The 27,262-nt window shown below is 45.1% G+C and overlaps 2 protein-coding genes across 8 annotated transcripts in view; both read left to right on the top strand.

Moving 5' to 3' along the window:
- FAM122B (family with sequence similarity 122B) overlaps window positions 1–22,876 on the top strand; it is a 47,689-nt gene extending 24,813 nt beyond the window's left edge. Inside the window, exon 10 of one of the 7 annotated variants that reach the window (XM_021080307.1) lies at window positions 22,542–22,876. In XM_021080307.1, the coding sequence (XP_020935966.1) occupies window positions 22,542–22,725 (184 nt within the window). In that variant the 3' untranslated portion in view covers window positions 22,726–22,876. The remainder of the gene's footprint in view (window positions 1–22,541) is intronic. The other 6 variants (XM_021080317.1, XM_021080305.1, XM_021080308.1 and 3 more) reach the window with 6 other exon arrangements.
- Window positions 850–27,262, top strand: part of PLAC1 (placenta specific 1) — a 188,861-nt gene continuing 162,448 nt past the window's right edge. Inside the window, exon 1 of the mRNA XM_021080336.1 lies at window positions 850–3,563. The gene's annotated coding sequence lies outside the window, so the exon portion shown is untranslated. The remainder of the gene's footprint in view (window positions 3,564–27,262) is intronic.

The raw sequence follows: 27,262 nt of genomic DNA, 5'->3' as shown, positions 1-27,262 counted from the left end.
TGATTCAACCCCTCATCTGGGGACTTCCATATGCTGCAGGCGTGGCCCTCAAAATGAAAAAAAAAAAAAAGGAAGTGTGTGCGTGTGTGTAAATATGCGACTGGGTCGCTTTGCCGCACAGCAGAAATTGCCACAACATTATACATCAACTATAATTTTAAAAAATGTTTTCAAACCCATCTTTAAAAAAACTATCTCATCTAGTACACAGCCCCTGTTCATATTTTGCGTGTGGTCCCGATAAAGCCCTTTTAACAAAAGGAAAAAAATATTTTCTTCTGGCCCAGGACTCAATCCAGGATTATGTGTTACACTTAGAATTAAGTGTCTTGGATTTCCCTCGGGCTAGGAGTCTTTTTTTTTTTTTTTTCCCCCAGCCACAGCTGAGGCACATGGGAGTTCCTGGGCTAGGGATTGAATCCAAGAAGCAGCTGTGACCTACACCACAGCTGCGGCAATGCCAGACCGTTAACCCACTGTGCCACAGTGGGAATGCCAGGCAGCCCCCCCCCGCCCCCATCTCAGCTTGTCTTCCATAATCCTCATAGTTCTGACGAGCACTGGCCAGTTGTTTTGAAAAATGCCCTTCAATTGAGGTTTGACTGATATTTCCTCATTATTAAATTCAGGTTAGGAGTTCCTGTCGTGGTGCAGTGGTTAAGGAATCCAACTAGGAACCATGAGGTTGCGGGGTCGACCCCTGGCCTTGCTCAGTGGGTTAAGGATCCGGCGTTGCCGTGAGCTGGGGTGTAGGTCACAGACGCAGCTTGGATCTGGCGTTGCTGTGGCTGTGGTGTAGGCTGGTGGCTACAGCTCCGATTCGACCCCTAGCCTCAGAACCTCCATATGCCATGGGAGTGGCCCTAGAAAAGGCAAAAAGACCAAAAATAAATAAATAAATAAATTCAGGTTAGACATTTTGGGCAGAAATAAGCACAGAGGTTCTTTCTGTGTTGTGTTCTTAATATATCTTTGCAGGAGGCGTGTGGTGCCACTTTGTCCTCTTACAGATGAGCCTTGATCCTTTGGTTAAGGAGGAGAACGCTGTGTTTCTCCACTGCGCCGTTAGGGCTTTCCCCTTGCAATTCACAAAGTACTTTTTTTGTGGAGGTACTTTGAGACTATATCAATATCCTGGGTTCGGTTTGGTTTTGTTTTGTTTGGCCGCCCCGTGGCATATGGAGTTCGTGGGCCAGGGGTCAGATCTGAGCTGCAGTTGCAACCTACACCACAGCCTCAGTGACGTCAGCTCCTTAACCCACTGTGCTGGGCCAGGGATAGAATCTGCATCCTGGTGCTGTGGAGATGCTGCTGATGAAGTTGCATCACAGTGGGAACTCCATATCAGTATTCTGTTCTCTCATCTGATTCCCACCACTAGTTTAGTGTCCGTTGATCTTTCGTGCCTTCTGGTGTTATGGTGACTACCCAGTGGCGACTCTCTAATTCCACTGTTCCTTCTACACTTATTAGTTGGCAAAATCTACCGTAAAGAACTTTCCCTTCACCACCATTTATTCGGTCATTGGACTTATGGACTCTTATTTCAGTCAGTGGGTTTTTATTCATAGCCATACTTTATGTTGATAGTACATCTCAGATTTGGACAGTGAGAGCCCCTCCAAGCTGGCTGCTGTGTCCTTTTGGCAAATCCCTATCATTATTTGAGCAGTATTTTACTTTCTGGAATAAGATGTCTCAGATCCATACTTCCTTGTCCCAGTCCTGAGATCAGCAATTTCTTTAAGGAGCCTTGTTTCCTTTTAAGAAAGAATGGTATTTGGTACAATTACCAAAGTAAAGACACTAGGTGCAGTCATCACTAGGTGGGCATTATGGTTTAAAGGCTTTCTCAACACAAAGAAAGTACATGTAAATGTGTATTTGTATATATACACACATGTATATCTAATCATCTAGTAAAGACCATGACTTTGGAGTTCCTGCTGTGGCGCAACGGGATTGGCAGTGTCTCTGCAGCGCCGGGACATAGATCCACCTCTGACTCGGCGCAGGGGGTTAAAGGATCTGGCATTGCGGCGTTATAAGTTGCAACTGCAGCTCAGATCCAACCCCTGGCCCGGGCAGCCAAAAAAGAAAAGAAAAAAAGAAAGATCATGAGTTCAAACTAGAATTCCAGTTCAGTGTTCAATCCAGCGTCCACCCTATGCCTCTTTGAAACTGTTCTCTGATAGCGAGAGACCTATTTCCCCTTTTCTTTGATAACATTGCTCCTTTCTCCCGGACATAACCAGTTTCTGACCCAGCCACCCTCATGCCCCCCTCAGCCCCGCCAGCCCTGGCTGCCTCTATGGGAGGCGGGGGGAAAGGGAAGAGGATTCTAACACTCAGGTTTTCGATATCCCTTCCTCACACCCACGCCAACCATCACCTCCCAAGCTCCTCTCCCTCTGTTTCCCTGTTCACAGCTCAGAGATTTCTTACAGTCATCAATTTAACAAGCATTTATTGAGCCTGGGCCGGGAACTGTGAATGCAGATTAAGTCAGTGCCTTCACGATCACCAGCCCTTGTGGAATAAACAGAAGCCCGCTGACCATTAGAGGCACCGAATCAAGTGCGGAGCGGAGCCCAAAGAGAGAGACCCACCAGCGCCTGGGCTGTGCTTTTGGACTGTTTCCCAGAAGAGGTAACACTGAGGCTAAAGCGCAGAACAAACTTGGGGTGGAGGTAGGAGAGGGAAAGAGGATCCGGCAGGAAGAGACCAAGGCACCGGCGCAGTGATGCCAGTACTTTGCTCATATGAGAAATAAGGCTGCAGAGAGAAACAGGCACATCTGGGCTTTTAGCATCTGGGGAGCCTTTAGCTTATGTAGATGGGAGCTGTGGGTATAGATGAAAAAAAGGAGCTTTATGGAGAAGAGAGTTAAGGACAAAATCCTGACAAGCCTCAGCATTTAAGAGGCAGGTTGAAGGCGCGGCGGGCTTGGCAAGAGGGGTAGGAGCAAAGCAGAGAGACCAGCTAAGCTATCAGCAAAGCTAAGGAGGTGTCGTCGCCAGGGTCACGTAAGGCGAAGGTTGAAAACTTCTCATTGGATCTGGTCATTAGGCGGTCCCCTAGAGACTTCTGTTAGTGTGCTTTTTGGTGAGGTGGAAGGGACAAAAGTCAGACTGCAGTGGCTTGAATAAACGGGGGGGGGGGGTGTTTAGGAAATGGATGCAAATAGGACAGTCTGTGCCGGATCTTCTCACTTCCTCCTTGCCCTCTTTCCCACCTCGTGCTCCGTTCGAATTGTGCCTGTTTTCTCCTCTGTCTCCCCAGCGCTGTATCTAAAATGTAATAGTCACTCAATAAAATGTTATCGAACCACAGCCCCACACTAACCCACAGAGGGAGCTGCAAGAAAATCACTGCCACCTGTAGAGGGCGCTGCAAGAAAGTCGCAGGGGGAGAGGGTTAGCCTATAGAAAGACGGAGAAGGAACCCCGGGGCGGTGTTAAGCACACGCTCTGACCTCTAGGAGGAGCATCAAGCTTCTGTCTTCCAGGCATTCCTGGGGAAAACGTGCCTGAGGAATCTTCGTCCAGGACTGCTCCCTCTAGGTAATAGCTATTCCTATATACCTCGTCCGTACCTTCTGCTTGGGGCCTTTTCCATTGATGGAAGCGATGTGATGTTTTTCTGTTAAACTTGGCAAATCATATTTTTCAAGGAGTGTTTTAAAGATAAATGTAACAAAGAAAAAGTAAGTTCACTTAAAGAAACATCTTCAGTAAACAGTAGCCTGAGTGAGAACTAGCCAGATACAGCCAAAAGCTTCAAAGCCAAACATAAATCAGAATTTAGATCCAGGAATGCATTGGGTCACAGTGATGCGTGGAATTGTTGGTCTGAAGAGGTTAAAAGCTGTTGAATCTCTGTGGAGCGCTCCTTTGGGGGCCTCTTTGGCGCTTCTTTGATGCTGATGCTGCTGGCTCTCTGCCTGCGAAGTGTGGTAAGAGAAGTTTGGTATCTCTCCTTTAGCTGCGGCCCCGGGCCCCCGCCCCCCCCACCGGCCACCCCCCCACCCCCACCTCCATTCCCTCCCCCCCCCCCGCCCCGTCTCACCTTGCAGGTGAAAAAGGAACTTGGTTGGGGCTCAGGGAAGACAGGCCTATAGAGCACCTGAGGCCTGATTTTCTGGGTCCTGGTCTGCTTGGAACTGAGGGGTTTTCTGGGAACTTGCGGGGCTGACGCAAGGAAAATTCCAGGCAAACTGGGACCCGTTGGTCACCCTAAATGGTTTCTTGCCTTCCCTAGGTGCGGTGTTCCTTCAGTTTGTCTCCTCACCGATGTCTTCGGACTGAAGTAGTAGTGAGAGCTCCAAAGCTCAGGTCAGAATGTAGCGCTTGAAGGAAGAAGGTTCTAGTCAGGGTCACTGAGGCCTGCCTGCTTTGGGCAAAAGCAAGGTTTAGTCTAACCCATTGGGCCACTACACTGAGGCTGGAGGTGAAGGGCTGAGCTAGGAAAGTGTTTCTTTGTTTGCATCTGGTTTTCAGGCGTTTCTCTCCCTCCAGGACCTTTGGGATGGGATCAGGAGGAGGAGGGGGGATGGTGGCTGTTGCAGGTAGTGGGTCAAGAATTCTAGAATGTACAATCCTGATACTGTGTATTTCCTCTTCTAAGACAAAATGAACATCTCATAGCAGTATTTAAAATTTTCTTTTTTAAAAAGTGTTTTTCTTCATCATTTATTTTTTGTTTTAAAATTATAAATTATGAAGGGAAAAAGTTTGTTATAAAAATTTCAAACCTTGTAGAAGTATGCAGAGTAAATAAACACCTCCCCTGCATAGCTTTTTCATCCATGAATAGCTGGATTTGTATATCTAACTACCTTTTTCTGAATTTATGTGTGAAATGTTTATAACAGACACACGGGCATATTTCAGAACTTTTTATTGAAGTATAACATACATACAAAAAAGTATACAGCTTGATGAATTATTACAAACTGGATGGTCTGTGGAATGTTCTGGAATGTTCTGTGTGACCTGGGTGATGGTTACATGGGTTTATTCAGTTTGTGATAAGTTAAAGGGGGTGAATGGCTGGATGCAGGCATTAGGGAGTGCTTTAAGATTTCTGCAGTATTCTAGGTTGACCTGGGTGCTAAGTTATGGGTTCACTTTTAGCAAGTGTATAGTATTCCTCTGTATGAACATTCCATAATTTGTTTAACTAATCCTTAGTGGGTGGTCATTTAGGTTCTCTGTAATTTATTAGTATGCATAAGTAATAACATACATTTATCTTTGCTTCTGTAAGTATTTCTGCAAGAGAGAATCTTAGAAGTGATAAATTGCTGAGTTAAAGGGTATGTGCATTTTATTTATGATGTTCCTTTTGCAAAGGTAATCCAAGTTCAGCCTAAAAAATGCAAACAGTAAAAAGGGCAGATAAGGAAAAGTCAATCTTCCTTCTACCTCCAGTCCCATAAGGCCCTTCCTTAGAAGCAACCAATGTTATCAGCCTGGCTGGTTCTTCTAGAGATAGTCTATTTATTGCATATGTATTTGCATATTTTATATGCACTTCTTAAAGCCACACCTCCACCCCACTAAGATTGTACCAATTTATAATCTCACCAATAGGGTATGAGAGCTCCCGTTACCTACCAGAGATGACACAAGGGTTCTGGAAAGATTTGAGTAAAAGAAACAGATTTCACTTGTTCATTCACTAGAAACACATTGATGTGTTTCAAAATTCTACAGGTACAAAAGGACAGACAGTGAAATGTCTCCCTTCTGTCTTCATCCCCCAGCCACCATAGCTCTTCTTCCCCACAGCAATTGTGTTTTCATTTTCTTGCGTAAACTTACAGAGGAAATTTGTGTATATGCAAATAAATATATCAGTATATTCTTTTTTCCAAAATTTTCCACCAACGATAGCTTATTTTATGAGCTATTACTGTGTAATCTCCTCTTCCTTCCCCCTAAAACCTTAGTGACTTAAAACACTAATAGTTCACTTTTTCTCATGAATCTATGGGTAAGCCGGGTGGTTCTGCTGTTCAGGGCCAGGCTCAGCTGATCTAAAAGAGATTATTAGGACAATTTGGGAAATTTGAGTATGGATTGTGAATTAATATTATTTTTATCAAATTTTTTCAATCAAGGATTCAAAATTTAAGATCAGTATAATGGAAAAAATAAAAATCATGTAAAATCAAAAAAGTTTTAAGATCAAAGATCATGCAAATTTGTTTAGCTGTCATGTCTCTTTAGTTTTCTTTAATATGGAACAGTCCCCACATTTTTTCCATATTTCATGAAATATTCATTTTGAAAAGTCTGGGCCAGTTATCTTATATAATGTCCTGTAATTTGGATTTGTCAGATTGTTTCCTCACGATTAGATTCGGTTAAGCATTAGATGAGCCAAACCTTTCTGGCAAGAACACCACATGAGTGAGTCTCAGTTTATCACATCAGGAGGTATACGATGTCCCTTGTCCCACTGGTGATGCCAAGTTCAATCACTCAGTCAAGGGAGGGTTCTCCAGATTTCTCCACTATAAAAGTACCTTTCCCCCTTCGTAATTACTATGAAATTAGCATTTAAAAAGCAGATGTGGCTGTGTAAATGCCCTCTTTCCCAACAACTTTCACCCAATAGTTTTAGCATCCATGAGTGATGCCTCCCTGGGTCAGTTTTTAAGATGGTGCCTGCAAAATGATGTTTTACTAATTCTGTCATTCCTTCCACATATATTATCTAGCATTCTTCTGTAAAGAAAGCTGTCCCCCTTTTGCATATCAGTGTATTATAACCTGTTAGTATTATTATATTCTACTGGTGCATGAATAGACAGATCAATGGAACAAAGCAGAGTCTAGAAATAGACCCAAGTATATATGAAAATTTAACATATAGTAAAGGCGTTATATCCAAATGACTGGGGCAAAGATAGATTTTTATTTTTATTTTTTATTTTATTTTATTTTGTCTTTTTGCCTTTTCTAGGGCTGCACCCGCAGCATATGGGGGTTCCCAGGCTAGGGGTCGAATCGGAGCTACAGCTGCCAGCCTCCACCAGAGCCACAGCAGTGCGGGATCCGAGCCGAGTCTGCGACCTACACCTCAGCTCAGGGCAACGCGGGATCCTTAACCCACCGAGCAAGGCCAGGGATCGAACCCGCAACCTCATGGTTCCTAGTTGGATTCGTTAATCACTGCGCCACGACGGGAACTCCGCAAAGATAGATTTTAAAAATAGAATTCCCGGAGTTCCCACTGCAGCACAGCAGGTTAAGGATCTGGTGTTGTCTCTGAGGTGGTATGGGTTCCATCTCTGGCCTGGTGCAATGGATTAAGGATCCAGTGTTGCCACAGCTGTGGTGTAGGTCACAGCTGTGGCTCGGATTCAATCCCTGGCCCAGGAACTTCCATATGCCACGGGTGTGGCCAAAAAAATAAAATAAATGGCTGTTGGGATGACTGGATTAGCTGTAAAAGTAGATAATTTGGTTTTCTACCTCACGTTGTACACTGGAATAAACTCCAGTGGATCTAAATGTTAAAAAAATATAACTATGTAAGCACTGTAAGAAAACATGAATTAATTCTTTTATAACCCGGATATGGGGAAAGCCTTTCTGACTCCAAATCTAGATACAATGAAAAGGATCATTTCAGCTACATAAAAATATGAACTACATAAAAATAGAAACCTGTTGCATAGGAAAAAAACAAAAGCACCCCCCCCCCAAAAAAAACACCACATAAGCACAGTCAAAAGTAAAGAAACAACAAAACTGGGAGAAATACTTATATCAAGGGCTGATATCCCAAATATATATATAAAGAACTCTTAAATTCCAGAGAGGGGAAAAGGCTAAAAATCCCAAGAGGAAAAATGGGCACAAATATGAAAACACAGTTCACAGAAGAAAATATGCAAATGACCATTAAGTATATGAAAAGATACTCAGCTTCACACACAGTAAGAAAGATACAAATATGTTTTTTAAAAATATACAGTCCGGGGAGTTCCCGTCGTGGCGCAGTGGTTAACGAATCCGACTAGGAACCATGAGGTTTCGGGTTCGGTCCCTGCCCTTGCTCAGTGGGTTAACGATCCGGCGTTGCCGTGAGCTGTGGTGTAGGTTGCAGATGCGGCTCGGATCCCGCGTTGCTGTGACTCTGGCGTAGGCCGGTGGCTACAGCTCCGATTCAACCCCTAGCCTGGGAACCTCCATATGCCGCGGGAGCGGCCCAAGAAATAGCAACAACAGCAACAACAACAACAACAGACAAAAAAGACAAAAAGACAAAAAAAAAAAAAAAATACAGTCCGCTCAACTATCTGGATCACTTGGGGAGGAGGGTGAATGAATGGTTGCATGAATGAATGAATGAACCCGTTCCTTATACTTACCAGGGGACCTGCCACTTAATTGTTAAATGAATGAACAAATGAATAAAGTGGAGGTAACCCCATGTTTTCTTTAGTTCTCCACTTCTGTTTCAACTCTTACCCAGTTTCCATCTCAGAATTTCTCTGCTAATTTTTCTCCCTAATTGCCATCTTGTGTCCCTTTGTTGACTAAAGTAGAACGTTAAGTATGGCCAATAAGCATAAAATCAAAAATAAGAAAAGTTGCAAGTTTTAAAGGGAACTTAAATGTTCACATCTAAAGTGCTTGAAAAGGTCCCTCGTTCTTACCGTTCTATAATTATTCTCTCGTGTACCAAAACAAGAAAACTGAAACATAATTTGTTTAAATCCTTCCAACATTTGCTTGATCAGGTTACTAAAGCTACTTCCTACGATTTCGTTGCAAACCTACAATCTTTTAGCTTTACTCTTGTGAATTAACTTGGGACTCTAACCACTGTCACTTTGTTTCCTCAAGAAAATGCATTCCAGGCACCAAAAAATAAACATAGGACTAGATGTTGGAAATGCAGCACCCTTGGAAGTTGAGGGTCTGCATGTTTGTGAGTGCCTCTTGATGGAATGTATTCATAAGCCTTTAAGCAGTTGTCCTATTGTTTTTTCTACCACAAGGAACTCTGGATGTATTTTTCTATTACACTTAATTTTCAGCATGCAGAATACGGCTTTCTTCACATGTTGATTTTTTTAACCGCAGAACGTTAATGAGTCACTTGATTTTACGAGCCCCCCCCCCAAACAAGCTTTCCCCCAGACAGTCATTGTAAATGCAGCCCCTTGGTGGTAGATCCTGTTTTCTCTAATACTGTAATTCTAGGTTGATCCAATGAACGTCACTTTGAAATTTCCCTCCATTGAAAGGCACTATAGAAAAAGCACATGTGTTTGACTCGAGCAGCTTGAGTTGGCTACAAATCTGCTTGTTCCTTATCTTGGTGCCGCTTTAGGAGTTTTTGTAGCCTGTGTAAATAAGCAAGATGCGTAGCAGCAGTGTACCACAGGGGGGAAAAAACCCAACATTTTGCGGGTTTTTTTTTTTTTTAAGTCTTTGATAATGTGAATACAAATTGAACTGGGAGAACCAAGGGTGGGAGGTTAAAATCCAGGTAGCAGCCTTTAAAAAACTTCTTGTGCAAGGACTCCATGCTCATTGGAGAATACAGGAAAAGTAATGGAACATAGAAGAAAAAGTTTAAAGTGAAAATAAAAATCACCATAATGACACCAGGTGGAAATAGCTCCGTTCGTGGGTTTTCTCTAGATAATTGAGTTCATACTCTCTGTATAATATTTTAGTGTCTGAAGACACTTAAACCATGAGAGTATTTTTTGAAAGAAGTAATCATGCGGAGTATTTAGGTCGTGTGGGTTCACACCCTACTGTGGGGAAGGGTTTGCGAATTTGCATCTAGAAATCAACTCCTAGAAGTCCTGCTGTGGTTACCTGCAGATGTCAGTGTGGATCTGAGTGTGGCTCAACAGTTTATTCCAGGATGTGGTAGGACAGTTGAAGTCCAGCTGTGAACCAGTTGCTTATTAAACAAACACTAGTTTAGTTTGGATGAGAAGGATGAGCTGCCAAAGCCTTAACTTGCCAAAATTTCTTTTGACACAATTTTAATAAGCACGGCTGTATCCTCTCGTTACAGAGGCTCACAGAAGAGTATACCCTCTTGTTCCAGCTCCTGATTGTTTGACCAGACTTTCTTAAATTTGGAAAATAGTGCTAGAGAAACGGAGTGGACGGTCTTGGGCTGATTAAAGTTGACTTCCACCCAGATGGCCAGTCTGGGGGTGATATTACAATCTGTGCTGGTTTACTTTCAGCTGCCGTTGTGTATTTAAGCACAACATTTAAAGCCCACAAGTCCTACTCTCAAAGAGCACCGCCTTTGCCATTCCTTGTGGCTCTTCCTTTCTTTTCTCTGCGATCCCTGCTCTCCTCCAGCTTAACAGCTACAAAGTCAGAGTGTTTATTAGGCTAGGAAGTTGTCAGAGAGACTAGCGGGGGCTCGTCATGGCAAAACTCTGTTCTTTCTCGAGCCACAGCAAATCTGCCATCTGTTTCATAAGCTAGCAAGCTTCCTCTCAGCTCTAATTTGCTATATATATTGGTACATAAATTGTTGGTAGCTTATGTTTACCTAGCAACAGAATCTGTTTGGCAGAAGGCTGTGGGAAGGGAGGCTCTTCTTCTTTTCGTTTTTTTTTTTTTTTTTTTTTAAGGCAATTTCTTCCTCTACAAATTTTCTTCAAGTGCAAGAGAGGCAGATGTACTGGCCCAAACAATCTGCCTTTTATATCATCGTAACCTAAATTGCCTAGTAAATGCCCACTCTGGAGATTATTTTTGCTACTTTGATTACCTCAAATATATCTGAATACCCTCTTACATTGTTGTTTTCTTTTGTAAGCAAAATGTATACAAATCCCTTTGAAAAATGGCCTTGACCTTGTCGCTGTCAAAGATCTCTGCCTTTAGGGACTGCCCACATCTGTCCCGTGTTAATGTCTCCTCTTCCCCAGTGTTGTAACTTCGTGTGTGAGTTTTGGATGTTGCATTTACGTTTCAAGAGCGTTGGTCAGGAGACAGAGAAAGAGAAGGGCTGTGTATGGTATCACTTGTATGTAGAATCTAAAAAAAAGTCGAACTCATAGAAACGGAGAGTACAGTGCTGCTTGCGAGGGGCTGGGGTGGGGACCATGCGGAGATGGTGGTTACAGGGTGCAAAGTTCCAGTTCAAAGGTGAGCAAGCTCTGAGGATCTAACATGCACCATGGTGACGAGCGTTAATAATACTGTGTTGTGTACTTCAAATTGGCCAAGAGAGTAGATCATACACATTCTCACCAAAAAAAAAAAAAAAAAAAAGGGAATTCTGTGCAGTGATGGATGTGTCCATTGTTCATTAACTTGATTGTGGTCATCATTTCACTGTTTATACACACATCAAATCGTCATGCCGTCGTACACTTTAAATATAGTACAATTTTATTTGTCAACGATACCTCAATAAAGCAGAGGGGGAAAGAGCACCGGACAGGACCCAGTGGTCTTTAAATGAAGAGTAATCAAATCAAGCCACTATGCACTGCGTTGTCTACTTTAATTTTCCTTCAGCTGAATAAGCTATCTATTTCTACCTACTCCCTTTCTTAGTTTTCTAATCAGCAGAGCAATGTGTCTGCTGAAGGAAAAATAAAAGCCAAAGGGAGAAAAAAAAGTCCTGGCTCCTCTTCATTGCTACTTATAGACATTATATGCTATTAAATGTTAAGAGTGTATTTTGTGCATTCATTTTGAGAAGGGAAGGAGGTGTTGTCCTGTCAACTTCCTTCACAAACCACCAGGGTATAATTTGCTGGGGACGTATTGCATGCTGGTGCCTTCGTGCAAGTGACTGCGTTTCCATTTTGATCTACAACTTTTGTGGAGTTTGCTGTGAGAGGCAATATGGAGGTTACTAACCCAGTCCTCCCTCCAAAAGGAAAAAAAAAAAAGGGGAAGATGAAGGAATCAAAAGGAAAAAGAATATGAGAAAAAGAATACCTATGACTGGGTCACTATGCTGTACAGCATAAATTGACTCAACTCTGAATCAACTATACCCTAATTAAAAAAAAAAACTCAGTAGTAAAAAAAAAAAAAAGAACTTTGGTAGTATCCTGAAGTTTTGACACTGGTCGTGAGAAAAGACTAGCAGAATTATTATCTAGACAAAGTTCCTTTGGAGTTCCTGTTGTGGCACACTGGAAGCAAATCCAATTAGTATCCATTGAGGATGCAGGTTTGATCCCTGGCCTTGTTCAGTGGGTTAAGGATTCTGAGTTTCTGTGAGCTGTGGTGTATGTTGCAGCTATGGCTCAGATCCTGCGTTGCTGTGGCTGTGGTGTAGGCCGGCAGCTGTAGCTCTGATTCCACCCCTAGCCTGGAAACTTCCATATGCCACAGGTGTGGCCCTAAAAAGAAGAGAGAAAAGAAAAAAAAAATCATATGACATGAGAGATAGTCTCACATCTCCAGTAGCTAAAGGAGTTACACCCATAGTTGCAATTTTTTCAGCAACTTTTGTCAACCTCATCTGTTAAGAATAGGGGTATTAGGATAAAGAGGACTTGGGGGCCTGAAGAGAAACGCTGGAATATTGACAGTATGAGATGTATAAGGAGCCACTGGGCAGTGGTGGGAGCCAAGCCATAGCTGACAGTCTGAATTTGTGGTGGGCCGAGCCTAAGGGGCTCGATATGGTCACATTTGTACTGAGCCAAGTATGTGCAATTCCATAAAACGTACTTTTTGGAATAAGAAACCAGCCTAAAGGGATCTGGGGAAGATTATTACACAGTTTAAGCTTGGGAAGCTATGTTGAAGTGTCTCACAGTAGCTCTGTTACTCTACCTCCAACATTTCCTGCTGAATTTCATTTTTTTTTTTTTCTGGTGAGTTTAAGCCTTGATAGTATAAAATGTATTTAAGAGAATTTCGCTAGGCAGGTTGGGTCCCTCTGCCTGGGTGGTGTTTGCTTAGGGTGATCTGCCAGGTCCCATTGCTTGTTCTCCTTGTGGAAGAGTCTAGAGGTGGCTCACCCATCACTGGGTGGGGGCGAAGGTGGCGGGAGGTTTCCTTATATTTCTAAACATTATAGCGCTGTGCAAACCCACTGCTGTTTAGCTAACATCCTTTTCAGCCATTCTTGGCTGTGGTGGTGGTGGCGGCGGCGGGGGGGGGGCAATAGCAGGAGATGCTTACTGCAGTATTCATCCTATTTGTGGGAAAGGATAAAAATGAAAGGAAGGAGAAGATAGGATTGGAGATTGATCATTTAGAGTTTTTCTGTATGTCAACAGCATCAAAGGGATTATGAACCAAAGATTTTTTTTTAAAGTCCAGGTATAGACAGCAGCTGAAAATCTTTTTTTTTTTTGGTCTTTTTGCCATTTCTTGGGCCGCTCCCTCGGCATATGGAGTTTCCCAGGCTAGGGTCGAATCGGAGCTGTAGCCGCCGGCCTACACCAGAACCACAGCAACGCAGGATCCGAGCCACGTCTGCAACCTACACCACAGCTCACGGCAACGCCGGATCATTAACCCACTGAGCAAGGCCAGGGACCGAACCCGCAACCTCATGGTTCCTAGTCAGATTCGTTAACCACTGCGCCACGACGGGAACTCCTGAAAATCTTAATTTTTAGATGAAACTCACCAAGCGTAAAATTTTAATTTCGGGAAAAAGTGTGCACTTTGGCTACCTAGTCAGTCCTGTGGATATTTCCACGTAAGTCTTTGATTCTTCTTTTCATTGCAGCTGAACCGAACCCTCTTGGAAGAGGCTAGTTAATGTCAAAAGTCCATGGTGAAGAACCCGGATCAGGACTCTTCCTCTAATGCTAAGAATTTAGATGAGCCCAATGTGTTTCATTTAATACATCCCAATGGCCAGAAAGGGACAGTACGAGTTCTCCATTTTATAGAGTTCCAGCCAAGGCTTTAAAGACAAATAAAATACATATTGGATCCACAACTTGCCAATATCAGACCTAGGTAATTGACTTGCCAGTTGTATTATCCATTGAGAAAGGAGATTTGCTATAAGATATCAAGACAGTCCCCCCATTTAAGCCCTGATACCAGAGTATTTCTTTTTTTTTTTTTTTTTTTTTTGTCTTTTTGCTATTTCTTTGGGCCGCTCCCGCGGCATATGGAGGTTCCCAGGCTAGGGGTCGAATCCGAGCTGTAGCCACCGGCCTACGCCAGAGCCACAGCAACGCGGGATCCGAGCCGTGTCTGCAACCTACACCACAGCTCACGGCAACACCGGATCGTTAACCCACTGAGCAAGGGCAGGGACCGAACCCGAAACCTCATGGTTCCTAGTCGGATTCGTTAACCACTGCGCCACGACGGGAACCCCGATACTAGAGTATTTCACCCTGCCTAAGTAACCTCAGTAGCTCCAACCAAATGAAATTTCCAAAGATGAGGACAAAATCATGGAAAGTAGAAGCTGGCATGCCTCTAACGTATAAGGAGTAACTCAGAAATTTTAGAATTTCAATCCGTTCATTCAGGCACTTGTTAAATATCTTCCAAGAAGCTCTAACGCTGGTAGCGAGGTGGGGAGAAGATGGAGATTCAAAGTCACTGTGAGGAGTTCCTGCTGTGGTGCAACAGGATGATTGATATCTTTGCAGTGCCAAGGACACAGGTTTGATCCCTGGCCCTGCACAGTGGGTTAAAGGATCCTGTGTAGCTGTGGCTGTGGCTTGAATTTGATCCCAGACCCCTGAACTCCATACGCCACCCTGGGGCAGCCAAAAAAAAAAAAAAAAAATTGCGGAGTTCCCGTCGTGCCGCAGTGGTTAACGAATCCGACTAGGAACCATGAGGTTTCGGGTTCGGTCCCTGCCCTTGCTCAGTGGGTTAACGATCCGGTGTTGCCGTGAGCTGTGGTGTAGGTTGCAGACGCGGCTCGGATCCTGAGTTGCTGTGGCTCTGGCGTAGGCTGGTGGCTACAGCTCCAATTCGACCCCTAGCCTGGGAACCTCCATATGCCGCGGGAGCGGCCCAAGAAATAGCAACAACAACAACAACAACAACAACAAAAAAAAAGACAAAAAAAAATTGCAACCAAAGGCAGTATGAGATATGAAGCTGACCCTCAAAGATCTTATAGTCTAGTTGAGGTAACAGAGCTGAAGTTTCTAAAGCAAATTGATTGCTGTACAGTAGAAAATTGATGGAACACTGTAAACCAGCTATAATGGAAAAAATAAAAATCATTTAAAAAAGAGAAATGGGTCATAGTCATACACATAAAAATTAAAACTAAAAAATTAGCATATGACAGAAAAAAATCTCAAAAAAAAAAAGCAAATCGAAGACAATAAATTCTCAATAGTAAGGACCAGTAGGGTGACTAGAATCCATCCTCTTAAATATAAAAGAGATATGCGATCGCATGGAAAGAACCCCGGACTAGCGTGCCTACGGCCAGTTTTGTCGCAAGACTGCACCATCTTGGGCGGAAACTCTAAGTCCTTAGCTGGTTTTCCTGGAAAATGAAGACGGTGCTACTTGCTAAGCTGGCTCCTGCAGAGGGCTTCTTGCCACATCAGATGAGAGGGGTCTTGTAGGTGAGACTCTGACCTGCGTGGGAGGCCGTGCTGGGTAATTCCTAAAGCCCTTCCCCACTCTTAAGAGTCCATGATTTCACGGTTGTAAATGTGAAAGAGCTTTAAAAATAGTAACGAGGTATAAAATGTGACATTTATGTCACCATCATTATAAATGCTCCTTGGGGCTCCCTGTGGCTGATGTTCTTGCTCCGTCTCCTAATGAGCCCCCCACCCCACCCCACCCCCGACTTCCTGACTTCCAGGCCGGGGTTCTCGTTCTGATCCCTTCAGGTCTCTTAAACATGAATAAGCTGACTGACCAGCCGAGAGCTTCCCAAGGGGGTCCCCCCTCTTTGCCCACTCCCACAGACATTGATGTTCTCTCCCCTGGCAGAGGGCAAACTTCGCTACAGGCCACGGAGCAAAATAATGTCTTCTTTTCAAATCATGAAGCTGAGTGACGGGGCAACTGGAAATGTAGCAGGGTCTTTCCCAGGGAGGTCAGGTCGCCAGTGTCCCCGCGTCGTTCCGCACCTCTCTTGCCTTCTGCATCAGAACGCAAGCTGCCGTATAAACCCCCGGGCAGTGGCTCTTTGGGCCTCCCGGCTTGGGCACATTTAGCCACAGGAAGCAAGCAACTGAGCAGGGCGCCCTTGGCGCAGGTTGGCAGTGGGTTAATGAGAAGGTTTCATTTAACTCTAGATGGTCCCTGGTGTTCCACCTCACCTCTCCCAGAGTATGTCATTGTCCCGAATGAAAGGGCCCCAGGGCAATGCTTAGAAATGAGTTTAAGCTGTTACACATCAACTAAGGGCAAAGTCCTCTGTGCTTCTGTCCTTCCAGACTGCTCTATACCATTACTTTTGACCGAGCATGGACTCCCTGGGGTTGGGGCTCACGGCTTCCAAAGTATATGGCGTGTGTCCCTTGCTAAAACCCTTGTAGTCCCTTCCACATCGAGCATAAGGTTCTGTCCACAATAGTCACTTGATTTGAAAAACAAATTCCAAGTAATAGAAAATACGATCTTTCAAAGTATTTACCGTCCAAAAGCAATGATGCTGATACTAAGCCAAGAAACTTGGAAGTCTGTTTGCGTCCACCCTTTCACCTCAAATAATGCAGATTGGTTTCACAGCCCACCATGTCTCACGGATGTTGTCTGGTTCCCTCTGGCCGTCGGTGCTCGGATCTGGGAGAGGAGTTTGGGCATTCGTTAACTTTGCCAATGACAGTGATATATCATCTATAATATATGATACGTGATATAGCCGGCAGAGCCAAACAAGTCACTCCGAGAGTGAGTTATTGGCTTTCTGGACAGAAAAGGTGTTGGGTCAAGTCCAAAAACAGCACTGAATTTTCCTACTCTGTGAGCAGCAAGAAAAATGAGGGCCAAGGTGACCACAATCCTATCTAGCCTCCACATCTGCATTTACCAAGATGTTTTTAAAGTCCTCGAGGTTAACTCGAGAGAGGCAGTAAAAACGGACCCAAACCGGAGAGATGGAAAGGGTGCCTTCCCGTCTCTTGGAACAATTAGGCATCAGGCAGCCTGGCCACCGAGGGAGACCCAGGCAACCTGCCCAGGGAGACCAGGCAGAGGTCAGGCAAAGAACCGAAAGCGTTCTGCAAGGGGGGTGGGAGTTTTAAAAAATTAAAAACAGGTCAACGAGGAAGCCAGGGGTGGAAACCAAACCCTGAGGCCGGACCTGTGGTCGCACACCATCCAGAACAGGGTGTCACCCCGAACTCTGCGAGTTCAGCCTCGCCCGTGCCAATGCATGGAGTCCTCCCCTCGGCTTGGAGGAATCTTAATTTTTCTCAGGGTGATTCGGCTTCGCTTCAACCCGAGGGGTGAGGAGGGGAACCAATTCTGGGACCTCCTTACTGCCCTCTGAAACTGCAGCTGGTGTTTTTTAACCCAGCACCTTCAAACAAAGGGAGAGCCATGGTAGCTTCCTGCTGGGGTTTGGGTCGTGCTTGCTACCGAGGCATTAATCAGGGTTCTGACATAGCTGGAAAGGGCTGGTTTCCTCTTCACGTATAGAATCATAAAGGGGGCATAACATTCAAACAAAAGGCCAAGGAAACCTCTCCCAAAGATCCTATCAACTGCAGTTATGGACCAAGGAGTCTGGCCAGAAGGGAAAGCCCATTTTAGAAAAGGACCCTGTTTTTCCAGGCAGTGACATTCCTGTTACTCCGGATATGACTATAGTTCCAAAGAGGTCACTGGGGTAGACCTTGACTTCATCTGGCTTTTAGGGAGTGGCCAGTGACTCGTGGCAGGGTTAGTTTTCCCCATCTCTAGCATTAAGGAGTGTGCATATCCGACGCTTGAGATAATGTCCTTCTATCCTATTGATTTTACCTCTTTCGCATTGTTCAGCACGAGTAGAGTTTTGCGGAGACCTTCCAGCCTCAGTGGGTGGAGCCTAACTCGTCTAAGCTAACCTTGGTGATGCTGCAGCCCTGCAGCGTTCTGATATACCTGCCTACCAGGATGCCTTTGGAAATGGGCACTTGACTCAGTGCACATTAATTAGAGAGGAAGGAAAGTTTCCTCATTGTTAAGAAAGAATGGCTCAGTGGAAACAAACCCGACTAGGATCCATGAGGATGTGGGTTCGACCCCTGGCTTCGCTCAGTGGGTTAAGGATCTGGCGTTGCCGGGAGCTGTGGTGTAGGTTGCAGACGCGGTTCAGATCTGGCGTGGCGGTGGCTGTGGTGGAGGCCGGCAGCTGCAGCTCCGATTTGACCCCTAGCCTGGGAACCTCCATATGCCACACCCGTGGCCCTTAAAAAAAGAAAGAAAGAAAGAGGTGACTTTCCCACAAAGATGCTGTCACATGTGGACCTGTGGTCTGAAAGTGCTGCAGACATCTCCCTGGAGGATAAAGTCAACTCAGGGAGGAGATCAGGACAAAGAGAAGAGCAGGGAAAAGAAACTGGGATTATGGTATTACGTCAGCCCCGAAGCCACTTGCCTCTGGACGTCTAGTTTTGTGAGCCTAAAACTTTCTTTTTAGGAAGCAGGTAGATGGTGACGAGAGAGGGTGGCTGGTCACTGAGGCAGGAACTTGCAGATCATCCAGGGGGATGGATACCCACTAACTAGACCCAGAGGATGTTATCATTCAGAAGACCTGGTTATCCCTTAACAAGGAAGGAAAGCCTTTCCAGTGCCTGGAAGACTTATGTCCTCTAGCTTCCTTTCCCAGTATCAAGGTGTCGAGTTGGCGGCCTGTAGCCACAACAGTAAATAATAATAGCCTGATTTGCCTGAAGTTACATAGCTAGTAAATAGAGCACAGGATTTAGACTCTAATCTCTCTGAGTCCAAAGCCCAAACTTTGAGCAATTTATGTAGGCCTTAGTGGCAATCAAGAGGCTATTAGGAGGAACAAAAACAATAGCACACTTTTACCGAGCTCCTGCCTAATGGCAGGCCCTGGGCCAAGCACTCCAGTGGATTAGCTAATCCAATCCTCATCAAACCCCAGTGTGAGGGTAGGTATTATTCTTCTTCTTCCCAATTTAGGAAACTGAGGCTTGGAGGGAGAAAGTAATCGCCAAGGCCACATGGGTAATAAGTGATGGACGCTACAGGAACCACTATTTTTTAGGGGATCATAACCGGGGGAGGGTGAGAAGGGTAGCACCTGGGTTGTTGCCTCTGTTCTGATCCCAAATCTGCTTTTCTGATGGCCTAAGGAAACCAGGTCTGCTTTTGTAGCCAGTGCTGCACGCATGCTCACTGACAGCTTCTTATGATCCAGGCCTTCTTGTTCAGACATCGTGTTACTGTGCTCTGCCGATGCCATTTTTGTTTGTTTTTGTTTTTCTTTCTTTTTCTTTTCTTTTCTTTCTTTCTTTCTTTCTTTCCTTCTTTCTTTCTTTCTAACAAATTGAAGGTTTGAGCAGGTCTATGGACACCATTTTCCACCAGCTTTTGTTCACTTTGTATCTCTGTGTCACATTTTGGTAATTGTCACAATATTTCAACCGTTTTCATTATTACTATATTTGTTATGTGAGCAGCAATCTTTTTTTTTTTTTCTTTTTTGGTCACCCTGTAGCATTAGAAGTTCCCTGGGCCAGGGATCAGATCCACGCCACAGTTGCCACCTAAGCCACAGCTGTGGCAACACTGGATCCTTTAACACAACTGTACCAGGCCGGGGATGGAAGCTGTATCCTAGTGCACCCAGCATGCCGCTAATCCTGTTGTGCCACAGCGGGAACTCCTGGTCAGTGATCTTTGGTGTTACCTTTGCAAAAAAATTATGACTTGAAGGTTCAGATGATGGTTAGCATTTTTTTGTGATAAAGTATGTTTAAATTAAGGTACTACGCACATTGCTTTTTTAGACGCAAGTGGACTGTTGTATACTTACTAGACTACACTATAGGGTAAACACAACTGTTAGACACACTTGGAAACCATAAACAATTTGTGTGATTTGCTTTATTGTATGCAATGTTTGCTTTATTGTGGTGGTCTGTGAGTGATAGCTTGAAGTAAGATCTCTGAGGTTTGCTTATGTTCACACTCCAAAAACTTTTGTCGGGAATTCCCGTCATGATGCAGCAGAAACAGATCCAACTAGGAACCATGAGGTTGTAGGTTCGATCCCTGGCCTCGCTCAGTGGGTTAAGGATCCGGTGTTGCCATGAGCTGTGGTGTGGGTCGCAGACGAGGCTCAGATCCTGTGTTGCTGTGGCTGTGGTATAGTCCTGCAGCTGTAGCTCTGATTCAACCCCTAGCCTGGGAATCTCCATATGCTGTGGGAGCAGTCCTAAAAAGCAGACAAACAAACAAACAAAAAACCTTTTGTCACAAAAGTATTAGATAGTTGAGTTGGTATTGGTTAGCCTTTGAAATTGATGCCTTACAGTTGAGATTTTAGAAGCTCTTCTCACAGTCTGTTGTTGGTTTTCAGAAACCAACTTGGTACTCTTGTGGGGTTTTTCTCGTTAACATCAGTTTCAGAAGGTGACATGGGCTGGCCTTCTTCCTACAGCCCAGGAGTCTACTTTATTTGTATCCTGTTGACCTCTCCTTACCATCCTCAGCATTTTTGGTGGTGTTGAGTTGCCCATTCTTGCCTGAACCACACGTCTATGCACCGAAGTATGTTTCTCTTGGTTCTTTATTATGTCTTTATTTTTGAATTGAATTGTTCTATGTTTAGAAAGCGTCTCTCTCCCAACAAAATGGCAAACTTCTTACAGGCATTGGCTGTGTCTTCTGCTTCCTACCCATTCCCCACAGCACCAAACAGAGTGTCGAGCACGTAGTAAGCATTCAGTGAATGCTGATGGAATTGAATTACGAACTATTGTCTCATGTTCAGTCTTTCCTCAAGGGCTTTTGGTTAGAACATTTGGCCGGAATGCCATACAGACAAAACTGAGTTAGGAAAAAAACATGCAATATATGTTACAGTCAAGGCTCAGGATTTCACATTACCTAATGCTTTGACTTCTTTTCAAATCAGTTAGTTATTATCTGGTCTCACAAACATTGCTTTTCTTTTCATATCTCTAGGCGGGAATTTTCTTCTCTTTGCCTCCTAATTTCACATTTTCCCTTCTCAAACAAATATTTGAGCAAGGCCTTTCTTCTGGCTGAAGAAATCACTGTTGTTACCATCCCATGGTGGCCTAATTTAGAACACATGTCATTTCACTTCTGTCTTCTTCTTTTTTTTCCTTTTTTTTTTTTTTTTTGACATTAACAGCTACATGTAGGTGACAAAATTTCCAAGCGATATGGAGGGCCCAGCCCTCACTGTCTTTGTAGCTTGGACTTTTTTTTTTTTTTTGTCTTTTTAGGGTCGCACCTGTGACATATGGAAGTTCCCAGGCTAGGGGTCGAATCAGAGCTACAGCTGCCAGCCTACACCACAGCCACAGCAATGCGGGATCCGAGCTGTGCTTGCGACCTTCACCATAGCTCATGGCAATGCCGGATCCCTGACACTGAGCGAGGCCAGGGATCGAACCTCCGTCCTCATGGATACTAGTCGGGTTCATTACCCCTGAGCCATGATGGGAACTCCTGTAGCTTGCACTTTGAAGGGCGAAAGACAGAGCACTCACACAAAACAAAGCACACACATTGGAGGATTCCAGTGCAGGAGGAACCTTGGAGAAGTCATCCATTTTAACCTCATTTGGCCCCTTCAGGAAGTCAGCCCCTAACTCACTGCCAAAATTGTGCTGATTCCTACTGAAGGCTTCCAAACCCCTCTCAGAGTTCTGCCACCACTGCTGTCTCTGTAACTGCGTACTCTGTGCCTCAGACTGGGTGGCCACAGTCCCATGCTCTTGGTGCCTGGGCAGGGCTTGTGGGGGGGGGATCTGCTCCTTCGTGGGGGAACCAGCAGGCCTGTCTGCCCACCTTCAGTGCTGAGATCTCCTGGAACCGACAAGTTCAATACCTGGATTTAGGCAGCAGTGGCCCCCTTAAGCGGATGTGCCTGAGCACCGACGTCCATGGAGGCGGAAGGGCCCTTCCCTGCACCCCAGCCCTTGCCCTGCGCCCCTCTGCACCTGTGGCTGTTTGAAATCCCCACGCTGCCAGCTTTGCTCCCAGGAATCCCTGCTCAGGGGGTCCGGGCCTGCTCTCCACAGCCCCTTCCCTTGTGCTTGGCTTTCGTCTCGAGTCCACAGTTCTGGCAAGTCCTGACTTCTTCAAAGCCAGTGTGAGGAGAGTGCACGTTCAAAATCATCTGCCTGGGGTTGGAGGGAGTGGAAAATGGAAAACATTCTCGTTTTGGAGTCATCTCATCCTTTTGGAAAAAATCTGAATCCTCTACTGGTTTATTGTTTGTAGGCTGCCAAATGTGTTCTTTTTTTTTTTTTTTTTTTTCCAAAACAGAGGAAACCATCTTTGAATCTCATTCTTAATAACACACAAATGATATGCAATGCTTTTCCCACCCTCTGCAAAATTGCCAGAGAAGGTGGGGATAGGGTTTGGTTTCTTGTTGTTGTTGATCACAAACAGTTCCCCGTGGAGCCACTTGGAGCAAAAGCAAGATGCTGGTCAGGCGATCACTAGCCCGCACGTCCAGAGAGTTCCCATCCTGGAGATTTGTCCGCCCTTAACCGCCGTGCTGCCTACTTCGACAAAAAGAAATACACGACAAACGGATGCCGGCTACTTGCTTCTGAGATGTATCGTCTTCTAAGGTTTCCCCTGACCACACTGCAGTGGGGGAAAGACTCTGAGTTTCCATTTGTTAGGGGCATGCCTTTTTGACTTGCTGAAAGGCTTTCCTTATTGTAAAGCACCGTTTAAACATAAACAATGAAACCTCATAAAGCCCAAATTCTGTTTACTCAAAAGGGTAGGTAACTGGAAACTAGAATATAAAGTCATAGATTTTTTAATTGAATTTTGTTTGTTTGTTTTTGTCTTTTTAGGGCTGCACCCGCAGCATATGGAGGTTCCCAGGCTAGGGGTCTAATCGGAGCTGTAGCTGCCGGCCTACACCACAGCCACAGCCACGCCAGATCCGAGCCGCATCTGCAACCTATGCCGCAGGTCATGGCAATGCTGGATCCTTAACCCACTGAGTGAGGCCAGGGATTGAACCTATGTCCTCATGGATGCTAGTCAGATTCATTTCCACTGAGCCACGACGGGAACTCCTAAATAAATTTTTACGAGGTCACTGGTGGCTCATTGGGTTAAGGATCTGGCCTTGTCACAGGTGTGGTTCGGGCCACTGCTGTGGTATGAATTCGATTGCTGGTCCAGGAACTTCTGCATGGCACAGGCTTGGCCAAAGAGTAGTTAAAACAAATGTGGGCCTCCCGTTGTGGCTCAGCAGGTTAAGAACCCAACCTAGTCTCCATGAGGATGCGGGTTTGATCCCTGGCCTGGCTCAGTGGATTAAGGATCTGGCATTGCCATGAGCTGTGGTGTAGGTCACAGACGTGGCTCAGATCTGGCGTGGCTGTGGCTGTGGTGTAGGCCGGCAGCTGCAGCTCTGATTCAACCCTTAGTCTGGAAACATCCATATGCTGCAGGTGTGACCATAAAAACAAAAATTAAAACCTGTGTATTGAAGTAAAATATACACATAAAATATATAACTTATTCATGTACAACTTGATGAATTTTTATAAAATGGACGTACCCCTATAACCAGTACCCAGCTCAAGAAACAGAGCCCCTTCCCTGCTCCAGCTTCCTAGGGCTTCTAGAACCAATTCCTGCAAATGCAGGGCCTTAACAGAAATGTATTCTCTCCTAGTTTGGAAGGCCAGAAGCCTGAACTCGAGTGTCAGCAGGCACTCTAGGGGAGAATCCTGACTTGCCTTTTCTAGCTCTGGTGCTGCCAGGTGTTCCTTGGCTTGTGGCCCCATCCCTCTAAATCTCTGCCCCCTTCTTCGCAAGGCCCACCTCCTTCATCTCCTTTGCCTGTGTCTTTTCCTCTTCCATCTCTTATTTTTTTTAAATGATTTTTATTTTTTTTCCATTACAGCTGGTTTACAGCGTGCTGTCCATTTTCTACTGTACAGCGTGGTGATCCAGTCACACATACACATATACATTCCTTTTTCTCACATTGTCCTGCTCCATCAAAAGTGACTAGATGTAGTTCCCAGTGCTCTACAGCAGGATCTCATTGCTCCCAATGCAAGAGTTTGCATCTCTGAACCCCAGATTCCTAGTCCATCCCACTCCCTCTCCCTCCCCCTTGACAACCACAAGTCTGATCTCCAGGTCCATGAGTGTCTTTTCTGTGGAAGGGTTCCTTTGTGCCGTGTATACGTGGTATCATATGGTATTTGTCTCTTCCATCTCTTATAAGGACACTTGGCATTGAATTTAGGGCCCACTCACATAATCCAGATGATCTCCTCTTGAGATCCTGGATGTGATTATATCTGCAAAGACCCTTTTTTCCAAATCGGGTCACGGTCACAAGTTCTGGAGGGCACAATGTATCTTTGAGGGGACCGCCATTCAACCTGCCACACCCTTCATCACCTCTTCCAGCCCCTCCCCTGTCAAAGCTAACAGCTGTCATGACCTCTAAGGGCATAGCTTAGCTTTGCCTGCCTTTGAGCTTTATATATAAATGGAATCACACAGGATGTCCTTTTTCGCTCAGCATCACACTTGTGAGATTTATGTACATGTTTGCTTATAGCAGTAGACCATCCATTCTCGTTGCTGTATAGTATTCCACTGAACAACTTTATCACAATTTACTCTTGATGGATCTTTGAGTTGTTATTGATGTTGGCGATTATTATGGAAATAATTCTGTTATGAGCATTTCTATACATGTGTCTTAAAGTCCACGTGCATGCATTTCTGTTGCGTGTCCCTAGTAGTAGAATTATTGAGTCCGAGGTTGTTTGCATATTCAGCTTTGGTAGATAATGTCAAAGAATTCTAGAATATGAAAGGTAGAGTGACTTTTTGAGATCAAGACCAGCTGCTTCACTTAAATGAAACGCAAATAGTCCCCAATCCACTTAATGCAAAGTCCACTCTTTCTCCTGCTCCAAGACTTTTTGAATTGGGCAGATTTTATCAGATATTGGCCTTCTGGCTTAGTGCCCCACCAAGGTGCTAGGCCAAAATCACACTGCATTGCCTCTGTCAGATCACACAAGTGAAAGGGAGTTAGTTTGGTGGTGCCGGCAGTCGGGGAGGCAAGAAGCAAACCACGTGGCCAAGAGTGTTCACGGCAGTTAATTGGCTTCCTCCCTGCATGGAGGCCTCTTGTTTGCTCCAGGACTCAGCTGGCTCAGAATTAAGTGTCTCGGGCAGACTCTTTCTCGGGGCAGGGGACGGGGGTGATGTGTGCCTGGCAAAGAGCATCACCCGTGAAGCTTGCGTTGAGAGAAGTGTAGGTTTCAGCAAAGAGTCTCGTCTTTTGGACCCTGGGCTGTGGAAAGCCAAAGGCAGCTCAAAGTCAAACAAACAATTTAACAAGATAGCTACTCTCCCCACCCCCTCCCACCACCCTGCTGTGTTATGTTTTAAAAACCATTTAGTGTAATTAAGCCATTGCCTCATAAAGTTGTTTCACCAGGAACTTCAGTTTCCCCAGGAAGAGATGAAAATAAACTGCATGTTTCATGTCACCGTTCCCACGATTCTTCAAAAATCATGTTTGTCTTTAACAGCATGAAATGGAACATCTTTCGGCGACAAAGCGTTGTTTTAGCTCAGGAGGACGAGGTAGCAAAATCCATAATGACAACTTTTATGCACATTCGAAACATGGATTCTTCATATAGATCACCGGGCATGTTTGACTCGGACTGTCTTTTCCCACATAATTATTTCTTTTCAATCTCCTAATTATTTCATTCTGTTGAATACCAGCTGTCCTGCTGAGGGACAATTGTGTCTAAACAAATCAACAGGTTTTACGTCATTGTCTAAATATGCGGGAGAAACGGTCCCTCAAACTCTACTCTGGCCCTTGGGTGGAAATTAGCAGAGGTCTAAATCCCGCATTGGGAGTGCCTCGGCTCTGGCTCTCCTGGAAGCTAACTCTCATAACTTGTGGAGCCCCACACAAAGCCAGATGAATTTTGGAAAGGTCAGTGGGAAAGGGATCGGGGTGGGACTTTCCCAGAGAATGCTAGAGCCTTTGCTCTGCGAGTGTCTGGTCCCTGGGACAGCTTGTACTCCTCGGGGGTGGGAGGCGGCGGGGGAGGGAGAGAACAGAGCCACCCTCTCTTGATACCTGGGGCGGGGTGGACATGTGGGATGTGCCCAGGATGCTTGGAGGCAGCCATCTCGCCCTGGGAACCCCATGAACCGCGTAGTGACATCAGGAACCTTGGAGAAGGAGCACAGCATCTGTGGGAAGAGAGTCGCCAAAGATTGTCTGCCTTGTGTCTTGTTATCTAGAGAACTGTTCATGTGTTTCAAATAAGCAAATACTGTGTGCTGGGAACCGCTTCTCCCCCAAGCCAGTTCCAGGCACCCCAGAGCTCCCGTGCTTCTGCTCCCGGCCTGCAGACATTGCCCTTAGCGCTTCATCTTCCAACAATAATTGACCTTCCTCCTTTCGGATTTTTTACGCACCCTCTCTCCTGCTCTCACTACTTGTCCCTACTCCCAACTTAGTTTTCTCTTTGGATGTTTATTTCTTTCCTCAAAGATATGGCCAAGGAGTTCTTGGTGTGGCTCAGCAATGACGAACCTGACTAGTAGCCATGAGGATGCAGGTTCAATCCCTGGCCTTGCTCAGTGGGCTAAGGATCCAGCGTTGCCGTGAACTGTGGTGTAGGTCACAGATGTGGCTCGATCTGGCGTTGCGGGGGCTGTGGTGCAGGCCGGCGGCTACGGCTCCCATTCGACCCCTAGCCTGGGAACCTCCATATGTGGCAATTGCACCCCTTAAAAAGACAAAAAAAAAAAAAAAAGAAAAAAAAGAAAGAAAAAGATATGGCCAAGAAGCCTCGATGGCTCTCAGGGTTAGAATGGAGGTCAGATCCAGTGGGCTGTGGCTAGCCGGTGGTACTGAGAGATCAGTAAGTTCGGGGAGATTCTTTTCCTGCCTCTGTGATTGTACCAGCTTCCCTGTCTCCTCCTGGTCTATGTTATCACATGCGCTTGGAATAAATGCACACTTCTAAATCAGTTCATTCAAAGACTCTCAGCATCTGCCTTCCGCTAATTCACTCTGATATGCTTTGAAGCCCAATCAAAAGGGACCATGATGAAGCAGTAGCGTAGACGGTCCT

This window comes from Sus scrofa, chromosome X, assembly GCF_000003025.6.
Source record: "Sus scrofa isolate TJ Tabasco breed Duroc chromosome X, Sscrofa11.1, whole genome shotgun sequence".
Classification (NCBI taxonomy): Eukaryota; Metazoa; Chordata; class Mammalia; order Artiodactyla; family Suidae; genus Sus; species Sus scrofa.
Note: the sequence above shows the minus strand (reverse complement) of the source record. Positions and strands in the feature narration are given on the sequence as shown.